At 48.4% G+C, this 21,669-nt stretch overlaps 1 protein-coding gene across 1 annotated transcript in view; it reads left to right on the forward strand.

The window, feature by feature from the left end:
* The first annotated feature begins 371 nt into the window (after window positions 1-371).
* The window catches only part of CFAP77 (cilia and flagella associated protein 77), a 1,107,248-nt gene continuing 1,085,950 nt past the window's right edge, over window positions 372-21,669 (forward strand). The window contains exon 1 of the mRNA XM_069609309.1: window positions 372-1,429. Within this exon, the coding sequence (XP_069465410.1) occupies window positions 1,370-1,429 (60 nt within the window). The 5' untranslated portion in view covers window positions 372-1,369. The remainder of the gene's footprint in view (window positions 1,430-21,669) is intronic.

Here is a 21,669-nt window from a genome sequence, read left to right on the forward strand (position 1 = left end):
GCGCGCACAGCACGCAGTCCCTTTTCTATTTCTCCCACTTTCGTCCGTCTTCTGTTTCATGCCACTGAGGGGGGGGCAGTCCTGATTCCCGTGCCCAGGCCACTCGCCTTAGCACCACAGGCCCTACTCCGAGTAGGACACGAGGTTGCGCGCACAGCACGCAGTCCCTTTTCTATTTCTCCCACTTTCGTCCGTCTTCTGTTTCATGCCACTGAGCGGGGCAATCCTGGTTCCCGTGCCCAGGCCACTCGCCTTAGCACCGCAGGCCCTACTCCGAGTAGGACACGAGGTTGCGCGCACAGCACGCAGTCCCTTTTCTGTTTCTCCCATTTTCGTCCGTCTTCTGTTTCATGCCTTCGCGCACCTTGGTTACTGTTTGACACGTTCCCAGGGAGACGGACTGTCCCATTCTGCAGGCCGGGGAAATGGGTTTATTTATCAGACCTTAGTGCGCTCGGAGCGCGGGTTTATCCAACTCGCCTTCTGGGAGGATAGCGTGGACGGCGGGGAGTACACACGTCACCCTGAGTACCTGATAAGTGTGGGTGCTAAAGTCTTCCACCCCCCGCCAATCAAGTGGAACCGGCCAGCGGGTCATTCCTTCAGTAGACCGATGCTGTGGAGAGGCTCGGGCAACAGAGGGGGCGCTAGAGAGTGAGGGGGCACTGGGCAGTAAAGGAGAGAGGGAGGGAATAGCACCCCTTGCCGAGACCCCCTGAGTCACCTCCAGACCTCTGGCTAATCACACACCCCAAGTGACTCCCCCCATCACCCGTCAGGGCCCCTCCAACTGTCACCCCCCCTCCAACGGTCCCAGTGACCCTCAACGGAAACCTCGAGGACCCTCAACTGACCCCTTCAAATTGCCCCCAATAAACCCCCCACCGTTACTCACTATTTGCTCCCCAGCAAGCTCTTCACCAGCCTCACCCCTGACCCCTCCATTGCACCAGCCTCCCACTGGCTGATAATACCACCCCTGGCCAACTGATCGCCCCCTCTCTCTGCCCCCTCCTCATTCTGCCCTCTCCCCCCAAACGCCAGTGGGCTGTAGCTCTCTCCTCTTCTCCAGCCTGTCCCCCTGTCCCCTCCATTGCACCAGCACCCACTGCCTGATAATAGCACCCCTGGCCTACTTATCACCCCCCCTCTCTCTGCCCACCACTCCTTCTGCCTGCCCCCTCACCCGCCAGTGGGCTCTGGCTCTCTCCTCCTCCTCACCCCCTGACCCCTCCATTGCACTAGCACCCACTGATCACCCCCCTCTCTCTGCCCCCCCTCCTCCTGCCTGCCCCCCCCAGCCGCCAGTGGGCTGTAGCTCTCGCCTTTTCTCCAGCAGAGGCTTCTGGCCCCCAGCTCCGCCCCAGAGATGGAGTGGAGGGTGGGGAAAGTGAGGGACACCATGGTCACCAACATGCTCCTGCAGAAGGTAAGTTCGTCTTCAGCTTCACCTGGGGCTCTCATGCCTCCTGGCGTGATTTTGTCTCTGGGTCATTTTCGTACAACAAAACCCGTATAACCATGGCATACATCTTTTCTCTGAGTGCTCCTAATGTTTGCAGTAATAAGAACTGGGGTACGGGGAGGTACCCTGATTTTGCCAGCATCTTAGGGTATAGCTAAGTCTTATGTGTCGGAAATGGACAGTGTTGGTACTCCTTGGTTCCCCTTTGACCCCTTCACCCCACATACCCGGTGTAGATTGTAGTGGCCGTCCTTCCTAAACAAATCTCAGTCACACTTCTGTACAATAAAGACAGAGAATCCATTGTCCAGGGAGATCGAAGGGTCCTCTAGACCATTTCACTGTTGTTCCCCCACCTGCATACAATGCACCATTGCAAATGGCAATCTCAGCAGAGAGGCCAAGGTTTGAATGGACGTGGAGACTGACCCTGTGGGGCTATTAGTGAGGAGGGGTGCTTCTACTTCCTTCTGCTGTGCTATTCTGCTGTATAATGCATTTGTTCTCAGTTCCACTCTGTCAGTGGAGCTCTTGCAGGATTACACACGCAGGGGGTAAATATTCAAGTTGCAAGCTACTGGCCAGCCATAAAAAAAGTCACTCGCCACCTCAATTCTATACATACACACAGCACACCATTTCTAGCCAATGGCTGGTGGTGAGTGTACATTTTGCTCCCCTGCCACATATGTCTCAGAGCCAGTGGAGTAACGTTGCTGAAAATGTTGGTGGGGGGACATGACATCTAAAGCAAAGGGACCACTGCCAAATGGGGACAAAATGCTGTGCCACGAAAGTTGGTGGGGGGCAAACACCCTTGAACCCCCTAAAATGACGGCCATGCTCAGAGCATACAGCATTGGCGGCAGATTTGGACATGCTGATAGGGCAGTGCCTGAAGTGAAGAGAGCAGGCCGGTGTAGGCTGCAGTTGTGTAACCGTGTGGCCTAGTTTGATCACTTAGTGCATAATGCTGCTGGTAGCCCAGGATCTATGTGATTTAAACAAATTCCATTCCAGAGAATTTTTTGGGGGGTTTCCAGCACCAGTCCTCCTATTTTTCTATAAGCCTAAGCCCAGCCCAACCGCATCACCCCGCGTTTTACCCACATACCTCACCTCATATAGATTTACCAAATTTCAGTATTTTTTTCGTTGTGTTGTTCATGTCTTCGATAAAAAAGCATTCTCTGTAATGTATTGAGTAAAATCACTGGCTACCGGTAAGCTTCGACCAATATTACTGGTTCAATGTTCTTTAAAATGCATAATTTGCGGAACATTACCTCTTTCATCTGCCAGTATTAGTGGCTTTGCTGCGCTTGTACACTAATTAGCACAATAGGCAGTCTCACTGTAGTCATTCTGGACGATTTGCACAACTTCTGTTTTAAAAAATGTATGCTTAAAAAGGCTTACGTTTAAATGACTTTGAGTGCTAAGCAACTGCTGGCAGAGCTCTTGGCTGGGACAATCAAGTGAAGGCTGTTGTTTGTTCTTCCTCCAGAGTTGCTTAGCAAGCGATATGTGAGTCATATCTGCCTGATGTTGATGACATATCGCCCAGGGTGTGGGCTGAGAGTCATCGTAATAGGCCCATGGGCCCACAGTTGGTGGATTCTCTGTTCACTTATGTCCTCTGTGATGTTTCTTTTCTTATTGTACTTTCATAAGGAATAAGTGAAATATATTCCAAAAGGAACGTTCTACTGGGCAAATATCTGCCCTGGAGCATTTGTGGGCGAACCACGTCCATCGAATGATCAGCTCATTAATTGCACAGAGGCAAATCATTATCATTTGGTAGGGATGTGGGCAGGGGTGTTGGCATCTAACCAGTGCATCTCCATCTCTTATCGCTCTTGCTGTCAACTTGCTCCCCCTTCAACTTGCCCCGTTGCCAGCGCCCTGCTCCCTTGTATCGACCCCTTGCGATCGGCTCTCCTCGCTGTGGTCTTCCCGAAGCGAGGTCTGTGCTCAATTGTACTTTTACGCTATGAAATTGGATACGTTCTTCCTTTCAATAATGGCCAGCTTCACTGTCCTCCGCCCCTGTTCAACACTTGGGAACTTACTCTGAGTTTTGTGTTATGCGTTGTAATATAATTTTTTACTGCTTTTTCCTTGCCCCTCATAATCGCACTATGGGGTGAAATTCACAATACATTACTCATAACTGGGGCCCTGCTTTCAATGTGCCCCCTGTGATGCAAGAGGCACCCCTTTGATTTAATGTTTAAGTCGCTGTTTATGTTGTTCTCTTTGAGCTGCTTTTAACACTCTACTGGCTCTGACAGCAGACATGTTAAGTGTTGCAATATGTCGAACAATTGTATGATGGGGACTTCTTGGCCTGGACAATAACATATTTGCTGAAGCACTGCTGGATGCGTTCTACAGATGGAGATCAAGGGCCTCAGTCATGCAATAGTGCACGGAGATCCTGCAAAGCCTGCGCCCCAAGAACGACTATGCGCAAGCCTGTGTGCACACGATTTTCTGCACGCATTCATGAATTGTACGTGCAAAGTAACCGTATACGCAATTCACGGCTGGATTGTCCCTGACAATTCCCCACGCAAAGCAAAAACGGCGACCTTGCGTGCTCCCCAGGTGTGAATACATGCACCCTTGAAACAGTGCGTGCGGTCCCCCGCAAGCAGGCCTGCATCCTGGGGACCCTGCGTGGGATCCCATGTAACTGTTACTAGCACCCTGAGAACATGCGTATGATTTATTATAGCTCAAGTAAAACTCAGTAAAGCTGTGTGCGAACCCCTGTAAACTGTTCCTGCACCCGCTACACTGCATACGCGCACTCCTGAGTTAGATCTGAACCCTGGCTGGGTACACGCACACCTAAATCCGACACCTGATCTTACCTCTGCGTTATGAATCCTATGTGCAAGTGTCTGTACGCCTGCCTCTGGGTGTCGGATAGAATGAGGGCTTTGCGTGACCATTTCCCCGCCGAGGGGTTGCACAGTCGGATCCATGAATGCGTATCGTGCCACCCAATAGCGGGCGTGCGATGGACTGCCTGCAGCCCGTCCCTCGTAACACCCACATTTTCCCTTGTTCTTCCTCATTTTACGAGTTCCGCCCCCTTCCCTGACCTCTGTGCATGCCATGCCCATGCTCTGCGTGGTGTCTCACAAAAGGCACTCGGCTGCGCAAAGTCCCTGCAAAGTACGTAAAAGTATAGCGCAGTCCATTGCATGAATCGACGAACAGGATTTCCCATGCAGTTTGGCCTGCAAATTCCCTATATACCGCGCAAATATAATTCCATGAATCGGGCCCTTAACATGCAAAGAATTTCCCAATTAAAATCTGAAAGAATGGGTTTTGTAATCTTGCTCGGGTTGCAGAGAAAGTGGGAATCCCACACAGAATGTTCCCTGGCTAAGGACAGTATAAAATAAAACTCAGCCTTGAAGAAGTGGCGTGAGTCTGTTAACCATTCAACCAGCAACAAAATGCTGTAAACGTGAATTACACGAATTTCTTAACAACAAAAGTGGCTTCGATATGACATACTAAGGAAGTATAGAAAATGCTACTAATCAGGAAATAATATGCCCGTTGACATACCATTGTTCTAAAGTACAAACAGGTGGTTTCCAATTCACCTACAACATGTGTATTTTGACGTGGGAAGAGAATTTAACTATTGCAAAATATCACCCTGAAGAGAGCATAAGGCCGAAACATGTGTTGGGAAGCTAAGACATCACTTGTGAAAAATGTGGCAATTTCATAAAGATGTGGAATAAAAAAATCACTATATCGTACAAATACAAAAACGTGATAAATACCTGTATGTGATACAAGTTTGAACTGCGCACAAGGACTTTACATCTAAAAAAAAAAAAAGTTTCTGTAAAGAGTTGTACTAGCTGCTTCTGATGTCAGCATTACCCATATGTACAGGGTCTCTCTCTCTCTCTCTCTCTCTGTCTCTCTCTCTCTCTCCGTCTCTCTCTCTCTCTCTCTCTCTCTCTCTCTCTCTCACATCACATCACATCTCATCACGTGCATGTGGGCCAAGCCCAGTAAGAGGCCAGTCCACATACAGTAGCGGGCCTAGGTGAAGGCGAGAGAGAGCCTCCTATACTGTTTCCCAGCGCGTGACTTCAGCAGAAGGTTTTAGCCTGGCACATTCTGTACTGTTAGTAAGCTTACCTTAGTAAGGGCAGCTACACGTGGTACACACCGTAAGTGAAACCGTGGACCCACTCATGCTGGTATATGAAAGGTGTGGCCGTTTGAGCGGCAGTGTTGGGCAACGGGACCCAGTGAGCAGGTGCACAGGTGGCACCCTTTGCCAAATGCCATTCACTGTTCTCTCCTGTGCTAGGTGCATTTGGCAACTGCACTGTCTTACCACATTGCATACAGGTATGGCATTACTCTCAAGCTCCATAACCAACACATGCAAGAAGGCTCGGATGGCCTATTGGGCAGTAGGGCAATGCCCGAAGGGCCAGTCAAACATTGCTGCGTGGACTGCTTTTGTGGGCCAGACTTTAGGTCAGCACTCTATAGTTGGTGGAGTTGGTCTATGTTCCTGCCCAACATGCTTCAAAATGCAAATTTCCTACACATGTTTAAAAAAAAACAGTATCGCAGTTACTATTCAAACTGTATTGCGTGAAAAGTCACACATTGTAATTTTCAATTATCGGACACTTTTTTAAATGTCCGGCCCACTTGTTGCCCCACTCCTGATCTGGATGCAGGCTGACCAAATCTTCAAGTTTTTGCTTTAGGACAAGTACACATTTTCACCACAAGGTGGCGGTGTAGGCTTTGCTAAACTAGATATGAGTACTGTCATTAAATGAAGTAACGATTGTCTGTTAAAGCTCGGTGCTGCAAACAACCTGTCGTTGTGTCTATTTTGTAAGATAACATTTAAACGCTACCCAGTTTTGGCGTCAAAATAATACAGGGTAAGTCCAATAGTGTCTGATGGTCAGCAGCTTAAATCACCATTACGTAATGTGAGGGGTGGTTCTTTAGAAGTGACCCGGGAATTGGAGAGAGGACTGATGAGCAGTTTTGAGTGCGATTTCTGCACAGGAACCGGGCAAAGGCAGGTTTCCACGTGGTTCTGTACTCATTTGTGAATGCAGTCGTGAATGCCGCCTGCAGTGTCTGTGAACCGTGGCGGTCGTTTACCCCACCCCACAGTAATCTGCCCAGATTTTGCACGTGTGATGTATTCCCCCATGGGTAATGAAGCCTCTACCCCAGTGCTTAATTTGTAAAAAAAATAAGTGCCAGTGCCCAAAAAATATTGGCCCCAAAATGCCGGGCGAAGCGCCGCCCTCAGCGCGGGCGCGGCGGCTGCGCCAGTTCAGTGCTAGACCTACCTAAATCGGCCCACTTGTAGGGGGATGGATGGGGAAGGGCACACATGGGTTGAGAAAGTATAATGCATTAAAGTTGGAAAACACTTGTTATGGTAGGTGTAGTGGTTTCAGCATTCCGGCAAACCCAGAGGCAAAAGAGTGCATTTGAACACACTTCTAAATTCTAGACCACACTTGTTAGACGTCTGGACCATACTTGCTGTCCTCGAAGTGATAATGCATTTGATGAAATTGTTGCAAACCTGTGGATGTTATCTTCTTTGTCAATTTTGTAGAATGACCCCCCCACCGCCCGGCCCACCCCCTCCCACCGCCCTGTTTCCCAAATAGCTCTGAGTGGAGCTGCATTGCAATCATTGTCCCGGGACTCAGGATCGCTCAGCAGCAATGTGCTCGATTGGAAGCAAGACGACACGAAGCAACACAGGTTCGATCTCTGACTCCTCCCTTAGAAACCTCTCGGTATTAAGCGCATTATAAATACGCAACTAAGACATGCTCCTCCTGTAACTGCGCCTCGGTGCCCCCGGGCTGTCTGAGCGCTTTAAAAATGCAAATAAATAAAAAAGCATTCTGTTTCAGTCACTGTTGCACTGTATTTGTCTCTACCCCTTCTGCCCATCTGACAGTCTGTTAAAGTACACCAAGTATTGTTAATCGGTTACCTCAGGAAGAGAACCCTCTCCTCAGTCACCTCATCCAGGTGTTTTGTGTAATCAATTTACTCTCAAGCCCTTATCAGTCATCGCATCTCATAAATTCATCCCCCTTCACCCTTCCTTCAAGCATGGGCATGGTGTTGTATAACTTGGAAAAAGTAATTTCTGCAAGACATTGGGGGTCATTCCCAGTCAGGCGGTAGCCATGGTGCTATTAGCACCATGGCTGCCTCCCAAACCAAGTCCGGGTCCGGTCTGGCAGAATGGGGACTTACTGGGTCATTCCGACCCTGGAGGACCCGGTAAGTCCCCATTCTGTAGACCATTCCCCATTCCCATTGAGCCCCTACAGGGCTCAATGGGAATGGGGAAGGCGCTAATAACAGTACCGCAAATTGCGGTACCGTTATTAGCTCCAAGGTCCCTTAACGGGAACCGCAGAGAACGTGTGGTCAGACCACACGTCCTTTGCGGTTCCTGCTAAGGGACCTCGGAATCGGGAGGTAAGGGTTTTCCGGCACCGGCATCATTACCGGTGACCGTTAACCCTTACCGCCCAAGTCGGAATGAGGCCCATGGTTGTGAAATCAACGGCCTGTGCTACTTCTGCTTTAGGGCCTCTTTCCACCTTAACACATATTAAAAAACAAAATATGTTTTGTTACCCAATATTCAGGAGTCAGAGGAGAATGCATATTCGGATATCTCCTTCCCACTGACATGTTGTTGACATACTTCACTAAATTGTGGGGTGTAACAGACACCCACCTCTGCACCCAGGTGATCCTCCCGTACTACACCACCCCCAGGATTGGGATCAGGAAGCGGGGGCTCTCTCCTGGCCACCTGGCAGGAGACATTTAGTGAGGGATCCACAGGATTCTTCACAACATTCTGTTTTGGAATTGTTTAAATCTGCCTGAACTCCTTCCTCCACTTCCTCATCTCAGTACTTGAGGCTTTATGGGAGTTGAAGTCCATGGAATGTATAGGATTTGTTGTATGCATGAGGTTGCTATATGAAAGACTGCATGTTGATTTTAGTATTGGCTTGTTTGCATAAAGCCAGATCGGGAAGTTAACATTTTGGGTATCTCGCATGAGTCTGCCTTTACCCTAGCATTTATTGTGTATTGCTTAAGTGGGGTTAAAAACTACCAACAATACGGGATAACACATTTACATACTGCTTTTTTAACATCACCTACATTTGAAACCTTGCTATTCTTGATTGAAACCTTTGATTTCACCGTTGTGATTCTGTGCATTTTGTGCACTGCTTGATCGAGTTAAAACACTAATTTGCCTAATTGTATTCATAGTTCCGTGAGAACTACAATTCCCAGACCTGGACAGGCCTGAAAACGTTATCGACGGCACGTTATCACCGGTGCATTTGACAGGCCGGTTAGTGCCAGTTTGTGTGAGGTTGGCTAGAGATCGAGGCGTCAACTCCGTATAACTTGTTTCCTCCGAGGTAAGACCCTACTTCCCTCTTGAAGTGCCTCCTCACTCGCGTCTATTCCACTGTCAGTATGTCTACGACGCGAAGGTCTGGTTATCCCTCTAATCCCGCTGCAATTCTAGTAAAATATCTTGCAATGGGTCTCCAGCCTGTGGTAGGTGACAATCGTTGAACCCAGAGCACTTGCCGACCCTACTCCTATGGCAGGATCTGCCCGAAGGGACGAACGGAATGGTTGTGTGGTTGATACTCCCTCGCTACAAGTACATGCAATATCCTCTTGCCTTGCTCCGAACACGAACAGCGATATTCTGGTATCCCGCACCACCGCCCCCTTTTCTTTTTTCCTCCTAAACACCCGCTCGCTGGGCAAACACTGCACTGAGGTAGCGGACTTGGCCAGCACGCATAAACCAGACCTGTTTGCAGTCGCTGTGACCTGGCTACATGATGCTGCTCAGATATCTGCAGATAATGCCACTCCCCCAGGCTATACAATACATGGGGCACAAGGGTGGAGGGGTAGCACTTATAGTGAAAGAAAACTTGGACTGTCACTACAAAAACGCACCATATGGTGATGCTTGTGAAAACCTACTCGCAAAAATGAAAGTGAACCACCTCAGAGAGCACCCTAATCTTGTACAGAGACCCACAAACCTGCCCCTCTTTTAAGAACAACTTCATGAAAACGAATTCCCCTGTAATTGCATTGGGTGACTTCAATTCATGGGCTGAGGATCCTGTCGACTCTAAGGCTTCTTCCCCCACTATCCGCAATGAAAACTTCGGCCTTTGCCAAATGGTAAAGCAACCTACTCATCAGTGTGGTCACATGCTAGATTGGATTCTGGCTACGAATCTCTCTGACATTCACATTGACACTGATGCCTGTCTGTGGTCAGACCACGCAGTAGTTAACATGACTTTGTCACTACCAACGCCCCCCCTTAGACTTGACAACAATCCTAGGATCAACATAAAAAGTAGAGATGTGAAGAATCTCTCCTCTAATGAGTTCTCCTCTCTCCTAGCTTCCAGATCGAATACTGCGGTTACATTTGACAACTCCTCCGATCTAGATGTACTCCCCGCCCAAGCTATTAAGTCTACTATTGATTCTCTAGCCCCTGAAAAAACAAAGAGAATGAAAACTGAAAGCATAAGAAAACATTGGTTCAATGATAACGTCTTGACGGCGAGAAGAACTAAAAGAGCACATGAACGCGAATGTCAGAAAAACCCTGGACCCACTTCCATGCACTTGCTTATAAGAACAGCATCATTGATGCCAAATCTAAAAGCTATACCCAGCTCATCAATGAGGCCAAATGCTCATCCAGTGAACCATAATTCTACATTCCCCTCCGTCACTAAAGATGCTGCATGGTGCCAAGGCCTACTTGAACTAACTGGAAAATACAGTGATGACAACAAAACGCTGATTAACATCTACTCCAAAATGTATTCATGGATGGCCTATAACTCCCTTGCGCTCAACAATGAGAAGACTGAACTTCTCATTGTTGCATCTGGTCCCCGCTTGAAAAAATTGGAGACTGTATATGCCCACTTCTCGATCATGGGCAATAGCAATCCTGTGAGTACTTCAGTTAAAACACTTGGCGTCATTTTTGACTCGGAACTATCCATGAAACAACACGTATCGAGTATACGTTCCTCCTGTGGATACGTCATCAAACCTCTTCACCAAATCAGACCCTACCTTGACATAAGAAACGGATGCTTATTAGCCACTGCACTAGCTAATTTACGGTTGTACTATTGTAACAGCTAGCTCACCTGAACATCACAAGCCAACCCAGGTCGTCTTCAGACCACTCAGAACAGTGCTGTTAAAGCGATTCCCCTTCTCCTTTTAATTCTGCTGGCTATGGCCTGTGTATCGCTGGCAGGGCCACAATTTGCCATGTTAATACAGCTCCTGGACCAGCCTATGGGCTCTGAGACTACTACAGTGCTGAATTGTTGGGCCAGTATACAGAACTAATAACATAATAAAACACACTGTCTTGAGTTCTCGTTCAGCTCGTTGTTTGCTTTTACGGGGATTACAATATTATTTGTAAGCAGCCTTCGGAAAACGAATGGCTTAGTTGCAGCTCCAAACCAGCTCCTTGTGTGAGACAAACATTCTTACCAAGTGTGCCTTCCGCCACTTGATTTATGTTATTGGGCATTTGTACTGCACCCTTCACCATGTAAGCAACATATGTTTCTCACATCTGTTCCTTGCACTGAAGTTCTGTTAAAAATAAAGGAATGACAAAGTCCACAGTTTTGGCTCTTGCATTGCCTTTTGGCAGGCACTGCCATAATATGCCCAGGTGCTAACACCATTTGCCAGATGTTGCTAGCTTATGCCCAGTAAGTACCATTATGGCATGCCTGTAAAATGCCTCTCCCATACCTACACAAAAGCAGCAAATCTTGGCTTTGCCAAAGCTTGATTAATATCTTGGAGGAATGGACCTGATCATGGCGGAGGCCTGTAGGGCTGTTAATATCACTAGCCTGAATTCGGGTCAATGAGGACGGAAGGAGGGAAATTGTGAGTAAAAGGATTGCTTGATGAATGTTGTTTTATCGTAAATTGACTCTCTGCCAGAGGCAGTGTGTGAGGTGCTGGGTGGGGATATTTACTGCTAGCAAAAAGTACCCGTACTCCGCACAGGCTCTGTTGTCTCCGCAGCCCTTGATTTAGCCATCTTTATTTGCTATTGTTCAATTCGGGCTTCACACTGGTGAGGGGTCTCGGCTGCCCTTCATAATCTCACTTTCTGTGATTTTGGATTAATTTGTCCAATAGATGTTCTCTTTTTGGGAGGCATGTGGAAAGAGAACAGCAGAGCAAGTACACAAAATGTCAATATATCCGGTGCAGTGCAGTGCGTTATGGGGCAAATATCCCAGCAACGGTGTGTCTAGGGTCTTGAAACGTGGCTTGTGAGCCTTCGAATTTTGTTTCCTCGTGTCGAGCCACTTAAAATGAGCTTCATCTGGTTTTTCTACGACCACATTGATGTTTCACCGATTTCAGGTGACCAAGGGGCTAAAATCTGTGGAAAGGGGTGGAGTATCCAAATGTCATGTAGCCAGCAGTGCCCGGAGGGTCCTAACAGGTAACTATGCAGAATTTGGTGCAGATTGGTGGACGATTTGGAATTGTATAAGGAACCAACTAACAGATTTTCTGCTTTATATAGAGCGAGATTGGAGGAATTTGGTAAAGTGAGACGGGGAGTGATTAGGCTGTGATATGGGGGATGGCACGAGGCAAGATGAATAACGGAAGTTAGCATATGTATGTGATTGCCCATGGGTTAAGTGAGTGCAAGGAGGGAAAAACAAACAGGTCTGGCTTTATTTAATGAGACTTGAAGTCTCATGTGTCCAGATACAACCATCAAATGCCTGTTGACAGTCTCACCTGCACAATTTCCTAGGCTTAGTGCCCATATATGTTGAGATACTGATATCAGCATCAGTTGCCAAGGTGCAGCCGAATACACCCATCACCAGGCAGCATGTGCCCAAGTACAGTCTTCTGTGCCACGTATAGTCTTCCATGTGCCCAGTTGAAGCTCACATGTGAAAGACAGCCCTGCATGTTAGGTACATCTTCACACTAATTGTGTTTGTTATGTATTTACTGATTCACACATACAACCCTTTTATCACAGACTTATTTAGCAAATATAGAGAGCACTGATCATATATATGCCCGAAATGCTCTGTGATTTAATGCAAAGCAGACAAACACTCATTGGTGCTATTTGTCCCCTTTCCCCCTCTCATAGGGATATTTTGAGAAGTACAATAAGAGTGTACGAGACTGTCCACCTTGGAATGATAACCTATCATAAATAATTCACAGTTAGTCCAGTATTGCCCCTTGTGAAATACAAGTGAGGTGACACGAACAGAACGCCTGCAACTCAGGGTCAGTGGTCAGTGGGACCTCAGACCGCGGCAGGCTGGTCACACCACAGTCTGCCAGTATGGGCAGTTTGAAACTGCATTCAGGCGAGGCCTTCCCTAAGAGCAGGTGACGGAAGAACCATTTACTTGTGCACCAACAGCTGTGTTTTCACATTGTAATTCAAGCTCCTCACAGGAGAAATCCAATGTAATGAAAGCGGGTTCATTTGTTCAGCCACGATTTATTGATATTGAGGAGGGTTTTGTTAGTTGATACAGGGGTGCAGTTTGGGAGTGACGTGTGCCAGTCAGGGGGGGGCACATTCTAGTATTTTGCCCTGGGCACCAAGTTGGCTAGGAACTGCCCTGGGGCTCAGTGTCTGGCACCCAGCGCTCTCCTCCTCAGTGGGCGGGGCTGCGAGGCCCGCTGCAGCTGGACAGGCCACCCTTACTTCTGCCAGTCCTGCAGCTGGGTCCAAGTAAGTGAGGTATTGTGTAAATGTGTGGTCTGGCATTCACTGGTTTTATTTAGCACTTATTACCGCAGTAGTGTGGCTTTGTAGCGCTGTAAATAACAAGTAATGTTCTTACCCATCTCAGTGGCACTAATTTTATCAACTTCCGAGGATTTTATCAATACGTAGGGTTCGTGGGTGTGAACCTGTGGCCTGCAAGTTACACGAAGCTCTGTGCAGCAGGCAATCAACCCACTGTGCTATCTCAATGTCGGCAGGGCCCCTTGCTTTCCGAGGGTTTATTGTGTAAGGTGCGAGGTACCTTTTTTATCTTCTACACTGACAAGCATCTGCCCGTGCAGTGCTACCGGTCTGAAATCAGTGATTTTTAGTATTTTATTTGAAAGGTCATGTGTCTTGTATGACTGCTGTGGAATAGATATAATTTTAAGATGCATCTATTAAAGCCCACATCCAAAGAAATGTCTGTAATTTTCGACGTTGAGCACTAGAGGGCAGCATTGCCTATACTGGGGAAAAGTCTTCTAATGTGAAAGAAAAATAGGCGAGAAAGTCATCCTGCTCGCTGTTCATTCCTAAAGATTAGAGCCAGGGCCTGACCCCTTTGGCTCTCCAGATGTTTTGGACTTCGACTCCCATCAGACCCTAACCAGCATAGTCTTTGTTAATGGATGATGGGAGTCGTAGTCCAAAACATCTGGAGAGCCACAGGTTGGAGATCCATGGACTAGAGGAAGGTCATTTTGTTATAAAAATACTTTCTCTGGAACTCATTGTAGCTTTTAGCATCCGCTCCCTCCACGATCGGTACCCCATCCCCGTTCGGCTTATTTTACATGAACCCCCGAATAGATTGGGGGCTTCGGGCACAGAGTGGAGAAAACTAGGGGTTTGGGGTTTTTCTGAAGGCAAGGGAGTGAATGTCACTGTACAGGTTCGCAAGGGGAGTGGTGGAGGTGGCAGCTGGGCAGTTCCTTGTCTACTTGTGCCATCACCTGGATTTAAATACTAATGCTGTCTTCTGACAGTTTGAAATGTGCTCACCTATACCGAGAACAGGGCTCTGGGGTTACATGACCTCCAAAGCTGCAATGGGGAGCCCATGACTTGCAAAGATCTACATGTGCGTAAGCATGTATGTCTGGGATTGATAAAGCTACAGAGCGCTCTACAAAGAGGACGCACCCAGGGGGTTATAGGTAAGGGTGCATTGGGGGCAGCAGGGCAAAGGGATGGGGCTACAGAGGAGCAGAATTAGAGATGTTCAGGTCAGGGGGTCGATCCTATCTGCGTCAGTAGCTTGGTCCGGAGACAGGCTTATAGAGGGAACAGGCCTGGTTTTGAGTTGTTCCCCCCTCTTCCAGTTCTTTGTTTGCAGCCCGGAGATGTTCTGGCTTCTGGTGATAGTAGGGTGTTCAGGTCAGGGGGTCGATCCGATCTGCGTCAGTAGCTTGGTCCGGAGACAGGCTTATAGAGGGAACAGGCCTGGTTTTGAGTTGTTCCCCTCTTCCAGTTCCCCTCTTGCAGTTCCTTGTTTCCAGCCTGGCGATGTTGTGGATTCAGGTGATAGTAGGGTGTTCAGGTCAGGGGGTCAATCCTATCTGCGTCAGTAGCTTGGTCCGGAGACAGGCTTCTGAGAGGGAACAGGCCTGGTTTTGATTTGTTCCCCTCTTCCAGTTCCTTGTTTCCAGCCTGGCGATGTTGTGGCTTCGGGTGATAGTAGGGTGTTCTGGTCAGGGGGTCCATTCTATCTGCGTCAGTTGCTTGTTCCGGAGACAGGCTTATAGAGGGAAAAGGCCTGGTTTTGAGTTGTTTCCCCTCTTCCAGTTCTTTGTTTCCAGCCTGGCGATGTTCTGGCTTCGGTTGATAGTAGGGTGTTCAGGTCAGGGGGTCCATCCTATCTGCGTCACTAGCTTGGTCCGGAGACAGGCTTATAGAGGGAAAAGGCCTGGTTTTGAGTTGTTTCCCCTCTTCCAGTTCTTTGTTTGCAGCCTGGTGCTGTTCTGGCTTCAGGTGATAGGATGGAACCCTGACCTGAACACCCTACTATCTGCGTCAGTAGCTTGGTCCGGAGACGGGTTTATAGAGGGAAAAGGCCTGGTTTTGAGTTGTTTCCCCTCTTCCAGTTCTTTGTTTGCAGCCTGGTGCTGTTCTGGCTTCTGGTGGTAGTAGGGTGTTCAGGTCAGGGTTCCATCCTATCTGCGTCAGTAGCTTGGTCCGGAGACAGGCTTATAGAGGGAAAAGGCCTGGTTTTGAGTTGTTTCCCCTCTTCCAGTTCTTTGTTTGCAGCCTGGTGCTGTTCTGGCTTCTGGTGGTAGTAGGGTGTTCAGGTCAGGGTTCCATCCTATCTGCGTCAGTAGCTTGGTCCGGAGACAGGCTTATAGAGGGAAAAGGCCTGGTTTTGAGTTGTTTCCCCTCTTCCAGTTCTTTGTTTGCAGCCTGGTGCTGTTCTGGCTTCTGGTGGTAGTAGGGTGTTCAGGTCAGGGTTCCATCCTATCTGCGTCAGTAGCTTGGTCCGGAGACAGGCTTATAGAGGGAAAAGGCCTGGTTTTTAGTATGTTCCCCTCTTCCAGTTCTTTGTGTCCAGCCTGGCGATGTTTTGGCTTCGGGTGATAATGGCATTCTGTTAGACCAGTAAAGCCATGGATCCTGTTCTATTGCTTGTGTGAACACACTAGTACAGGGGGCGGGGGTTCCTGGCACCTACACAACAGCAGGGGTTGGACCTATGGTTAAAAGGTTTCCTGCAGGGGTTGGACCCTGGCTTGGACTGGCATATATGGCAATGGAGAAATGCCCGGACCAAAAACGGAAAAGGCTAGAGTGGGACACTTTTTTGGCTCATGAGGGGCAGTTCGATGAGTTACTTCACCGTGAGGCTAGTAGTTTTGAGCGGTGTTACTGCATAAATATTCTTTCAGATGCACAATTTGCATGACTTTTTTTTTTTTTTTTAAACTCCCACTTTTTTTTAACTCTCCCTTGGGTACTGTTCCAGCAGTGCCACAAAATAAATGAATCGCCATTTGCAACCGTGGCCCCGTTGTCATTGGTCCCGGAGGTAATTGTATTCCCCAGTCTGACCCAATGGTACAAGGGCTAGAATTTGATATGCTTATTTATAACGCGCGAAATCCAGAGGTTTCTAAGCGCGGTGCCGGGGATCGAACCTGTGTCGCTCCGTGTCCAACGGGAACACGTTGCCCTTGAGCTATCCTCCAGGGGTTTCCTGGTGTTCCATGATGTAGCAGGGGGTGAATACAATGATATGGCATTTCCATTCAAGCAGTAAAACAGTACCATTGCTTGTCGGACCCACCAGCCCAGAGGGCGGGTAGGGAGGAGGTCATGGCTCCTGCACCACGGCAGGGGTTTAACCGGTGATCTTCTGGGTTCATCAATACAACTCAACACAGTGCAGTAAAGTTCAAGGAAACGCATTTTAGTTCCATGTAATGCTGTGCAGTGTACACTACGGCGCAGTGTGCAATGTGGGTACCAGGCGGCATACTGTACTGTACCGCCAAGACAGGGCAGTGCGCGGTATGAATGCTGTTCAGGCGCCGGGCAGAGAGAGCTTTTCCAGATGGCCGCTAGAGGTCGCTGCTGCTCCACTATGTCTCCCATTATCCCACCTTTGATCCGGCGCCCCATTGGTCTGCTCTTGAACTTGGCTTGCACAGTACCACTTCCGGGTTCAATGCCTGTTAGTGACCGCTTTCCCTGCTAGGGCTTCCGCTTATCTGATAAGAGGCTGGCCGAGGCCGCCCCTGCAGTAGAAGTCTCCCTTATCCACCATGGGCAATTTGGGAATCTTCCAGAAAAATTGAGTTGTACCTCGTAATGTGTTTTTTTTTTTTTTGCGAAAATCTTAGGCAAACTGCATATTTTAAAGACCACTTGGCCTGTAACGTTGGTGAAAACTACCAGTCCCACCGTGCGCTAACTTATCAAACTGTGCCCAGTAGGCCCCCATTGCCCTGCCGGGCAGCTCTTCGGGCATAGCCTGCCCATACATTATGCCAGTCTAAATATGCCCGCCCTCAGGTACCCTGCATAGCTCTCAACTCACCCGCTTTTGGCGGGTGTCACCCGCCTTGCAAAGGGCTGACTTACCCGCCAAGCCTCCTGCACGCCCATTCATTCCAATGGGCGTCTCACCCGCCAAAAACAAAATCGGATGATTTCACCCGCCTTTGCGAGACAAATGGTTGAGAGCTATGCACCCTGCGCTGAGTATGCAGATTTAGCGACGTTGCACAGAGCGCAGAGAGGGTGCCTGCGTTTGCCAGGCTTCCATTGAATCCTGCTCTCGTCCATCAGGACCACCCCGTACTCCCCTTTCCCCAGGCCATGGTTAATAGCTCACGAAAGCCGCACTTTCAGCGGAACAAGGGGCGCGTATTTGCATGGGCTGTTTATATTATTTACAGGTTTTATTTCGCTCACTCAACACTCTGAGTCCCCGCTGGATGATGTTTCTGTCGGAAATCTGGTTTCGCCAAAGTCGCGGGCCGGGGTTCAGACCGGATGGTGGGCGAGAACTCCTGGGGAAAGAATGACAGCCTGTGCGGGCGGAGGAGCTTTCCTGAAGGACATGGTGCCTAGGCCGGATTACGCATGAAATTCAGGGGGTGGGGGCACATATATTTATCAGTATCATGTAACCGTCATGTATTGTGGCCGTATAGAGACGAGAGAGGTCCTCAATGACCAGTGTAGAGTCAGTGACATGCCAAACTCTGCTGTCTCGACCAGGTGTATGGTTCAGAGGATCGCGGGCTGTGAATGGTGTTCCAATAGCGCTTGGCTCTGAGTGTGTACCAATGTTGGCGCACCTTTCTCTCTGCGGTTACATATCTTCACCATTCTCCAGCCCCTGCCCCTACTATGAGAGTCTCGGGTCAGTGTGCCACCTGAAGAACTCTTCACTGTGCCCCAGAGAGCATCTGAAGGACCCCCCAGTGCAAGGCCTAGACCCCCAACCAGAATCATACTTTGCCCATGAGCAAGACCCCGCGGAGGTCCATTTAACACTGGTCCGGAACCAGATATCGTGTTAACAGACTGGTCTTCTCACCCCTCTGCCTACTGCTACCCCGTGGATTCCACTATCTTCACGGCTGATGCCGTGTTCCAAAACATAGCGGCAACCGCGGGGAGGTGTGCTCCTGCTACCAGCAATTTATATCATTGCCTTACGGCATCGGGGCTCGTCTGGTGGCCTTGTGGTTTTGGGGTACATCTTGAGGCTCCTTTAGCACGACACAATCCTTGCATAACGGATGTCACCTCTTGTGAGGGCAGTTGGGCCTCTTCGAGCCCTAGTGCCGGCTTGTCTTTGTGCGTTTGGTGGGATTTGCTCGCATGATTCCCCTTTCTCTCAAGTGACGATCTTGTCATAACAGGTAGCATATTTTAAAGGGTATTTTCATTACCTGAGTGGATTCAATTTGAAGATCCTCTGTAGAAGAAGCCAAAGCAAGGACGGGGCTTTCCAGCCAATCACATGCCTTTGTTGGCTCTCTGTTTTTGGAAGGGGTGCTGCAGAATTCTGCGAATGTCACCGTGGTACAGTGACTCCCACTGGGTGAGGCCTGGTCAGCATTTGCAGCAGATCCGCACTGGCCCACCTTAGTCACTTTGAGGGAAGATGTTTTGGGGGGGACTTAGGATGCGTGGCTCCCCATCTTGCCAGCCCTTTACAAAGCAGTCAGCCGATCACTGTTCCAGCTCCTACCTCTGCGGCTCGCCCCCTGGGCAAAGTGCTCCTGAATGGAAACCTTGCCATTGACCTGAGCAACGGAAGAAATGAAGATGGCAAGGTTATTTGTGCTGTCCCCCAGGGTTCATCTGTGTCTCGCTCCTCTTCAGTGGCCCGATAATATCAGTAGCGGGATCTTGGGCATTGACTGTGTGCTAATGATGCCACATGCCACTTCAAGTGGGTTCACTAAAATGGTTCCTCACAAGACCCAATTTCTTGGTTGCACACAGACTGGGTTTAGTCTGTTAGTTTTGCTGATGTGGGCCCAACAGGGAAAATGTTGTTCAGCTCTCATGACACAGTCTAACATTTGCAGTCCAGCTGGACGACTGCGTCAGGCGGGCAGCATCTCCAGATAATAAATGGTGGCTTTCTATGGGCCATAGATCCTGAGACGACCAGCTTGACTATGGGCCCCCATTGCTGTCTCGCTATCGAGACCTCTAAGCACATTGGTGTCCCGATCTCAGCCTAAGGATACATCGGGGAAAGTGAAATGTGGGCCTTCATCAAAGACTCTGGAAGGATGCACGGTATCCCGTGGTGGAATATCTCTGGCCACACTGAAGACGAGCCCACAGCAAGAGTGTCCCAGTTCCCAGAAAAAGCATGGACCCTAGGAAACGGATTATTAGGCCCGTAGGCCAGCTATCTAACAATCGCCGGATATGAGCTTGAACTGGACATATCGATCGAAACATGGGTCAAGCAAGTAAGATTGATCAATTGCAGCAGTGTTGGGCAACGGAAGGGTCCCTGCTGATCTCCTCAGCGAGAGGCAAGACGAAGAAGGCCCACCAAGAGGGAGAGGAAAGACGAAGAAGGCCCACCAAGAGGGAGAGGAAAGACGAAGAAGGCCCACCAAGAGGGAGAGGAAAGATGAAGAAGGCCCACCAAGAGGGAGAGGAAAGACGAAGAAGGCCCACCAAGAGGGAGAGGAAAGACGAAGAATACCCACAAAGAGGGAGAGGAAAGATGAAGAAGGCCCACCAAGAGCGAGAGTTGAACTTTACCAAGTAGTCACAGGAAAGTGCTCAGAAAAAACGAGAAGGGACAAAATTGAGGCGCACAGACCCTCGCTTGCACGTTTCACATATTTTTGGAAAATGCAATACTTGGTCGCCCACCTGTACCCCTACAGTTACATGTGATTTCATTGAATCCAAAATAACTAATCCCATTATAACTAATACCAAAATAACGAATTCCAAAATAACAAATTCCTGTTTCATTGTTTTTGAGTGGGGGGAGGGGTGCAGTTCCCCCCCCGGTCCCCTCCAGAAGTCCCCCCTTTTTTTTGTTCCTAATACTTTTATACCACCCCAAAACCACTATTCCCACTTCCAATCCCCTTTTTTTTTGTTTTTTTTTTGTTATTTTTGGAATGAGTTATTTTCGATTCGTTATAATTGGATTAGTTATTTTGTGATTCGTTATAATCACCCTTAACAATGTGCTTTTCCACACACCGCCGGCTAAGAAACATTCTCATCGAGCTGTACTGGTGCTCTCGCTTGCCTCCCTTCTCATAGCCCTGCCTTTCCTGAACCACTGCTTTCCCTTCTCCAGCGCTTCTACTTTCCCATTGTTAGATTTTATTGTATGTAACCTTCTGTTGAATAATCCAAGGCCAGTAGTGTCATTATAGCCATTGATGATGGCTGTCCAGAGTGGAAATACAGTATGATGGCTTGTCCTGTGAACAACGTTTCTATGAGTTGGCCCCCGCAACGTTTCAATGCAGAGAGGGATCTGTAAAACACAGCCATGCTGGACTTTCTCCAACCCGGCTGCTCCACTCCTGCTAGGACATGCTACTATGCTTCCACTGGTCGAGCCCATTAGCCCATGAAAGCTGTGTATGGCACAGAGGCCTCCTGAAGGGCTTAAAGCAGCCGGACCACGTCATGTGACCCATAGACCCTGAACACACAAGGACCATAAAGCTCACTTGGACAGCAAACCTATGGAAGACATGCTAATTCTCCCCATGTAATGCACTCATTCCAAAACCTATGTCTTCTAGTTCTATATGGACCATGGACTACAACGATTTATAGTTTCACTGAAATATGTAGACATTATTCACTTATAATATTTTACTTTTTTCTTTGTGGCTAGGGTCTTAGATTTAAAGATAATTATTCTTTGTGTCTGTACTCTCATAGCTCAGTGGCAGTGCTCGCCTTGGAAGCAAGACGACGCAGAGCAACACAGGTTCGATCCCCGGGTCTGCCTTAGAAACCTCTGGGTATTAAGCACGTTATAAATAACCTATCATATCCTACGTTTCAAGAAACCTATACACCTTGCAGGACCCAAATGCCCACAGATGAGGGGTACCTTACAAAATACATACGGATGCATTGTTACGGTTTATACAAACGTTGGTATATGTAACAACATTAATAACATGATAAACGACAATAAAAATTACAAGGCAATACAATTAGTGAAAACAAAAATCAAAGACATATTACATTAGTTATAACAAACTAAAAAGTGAACATTCGACCT

Source organism: Ambystoma mexicanum, chromosome 8 (genome assembly GCF_040938575.1).
Source record: "Ambystoma mexicanum isolate Mex_15411 chromosome 8, UKY_AmexF1_1, whole genome shotgun sequence".
In the NCBI taxonomy this organism is placed as follows: Eukaryota; Metazoa; Chordata; class Amphibia; order Caudata; family Ambystomatidae; genus Ambystoma; species Ambystoma mexicanum.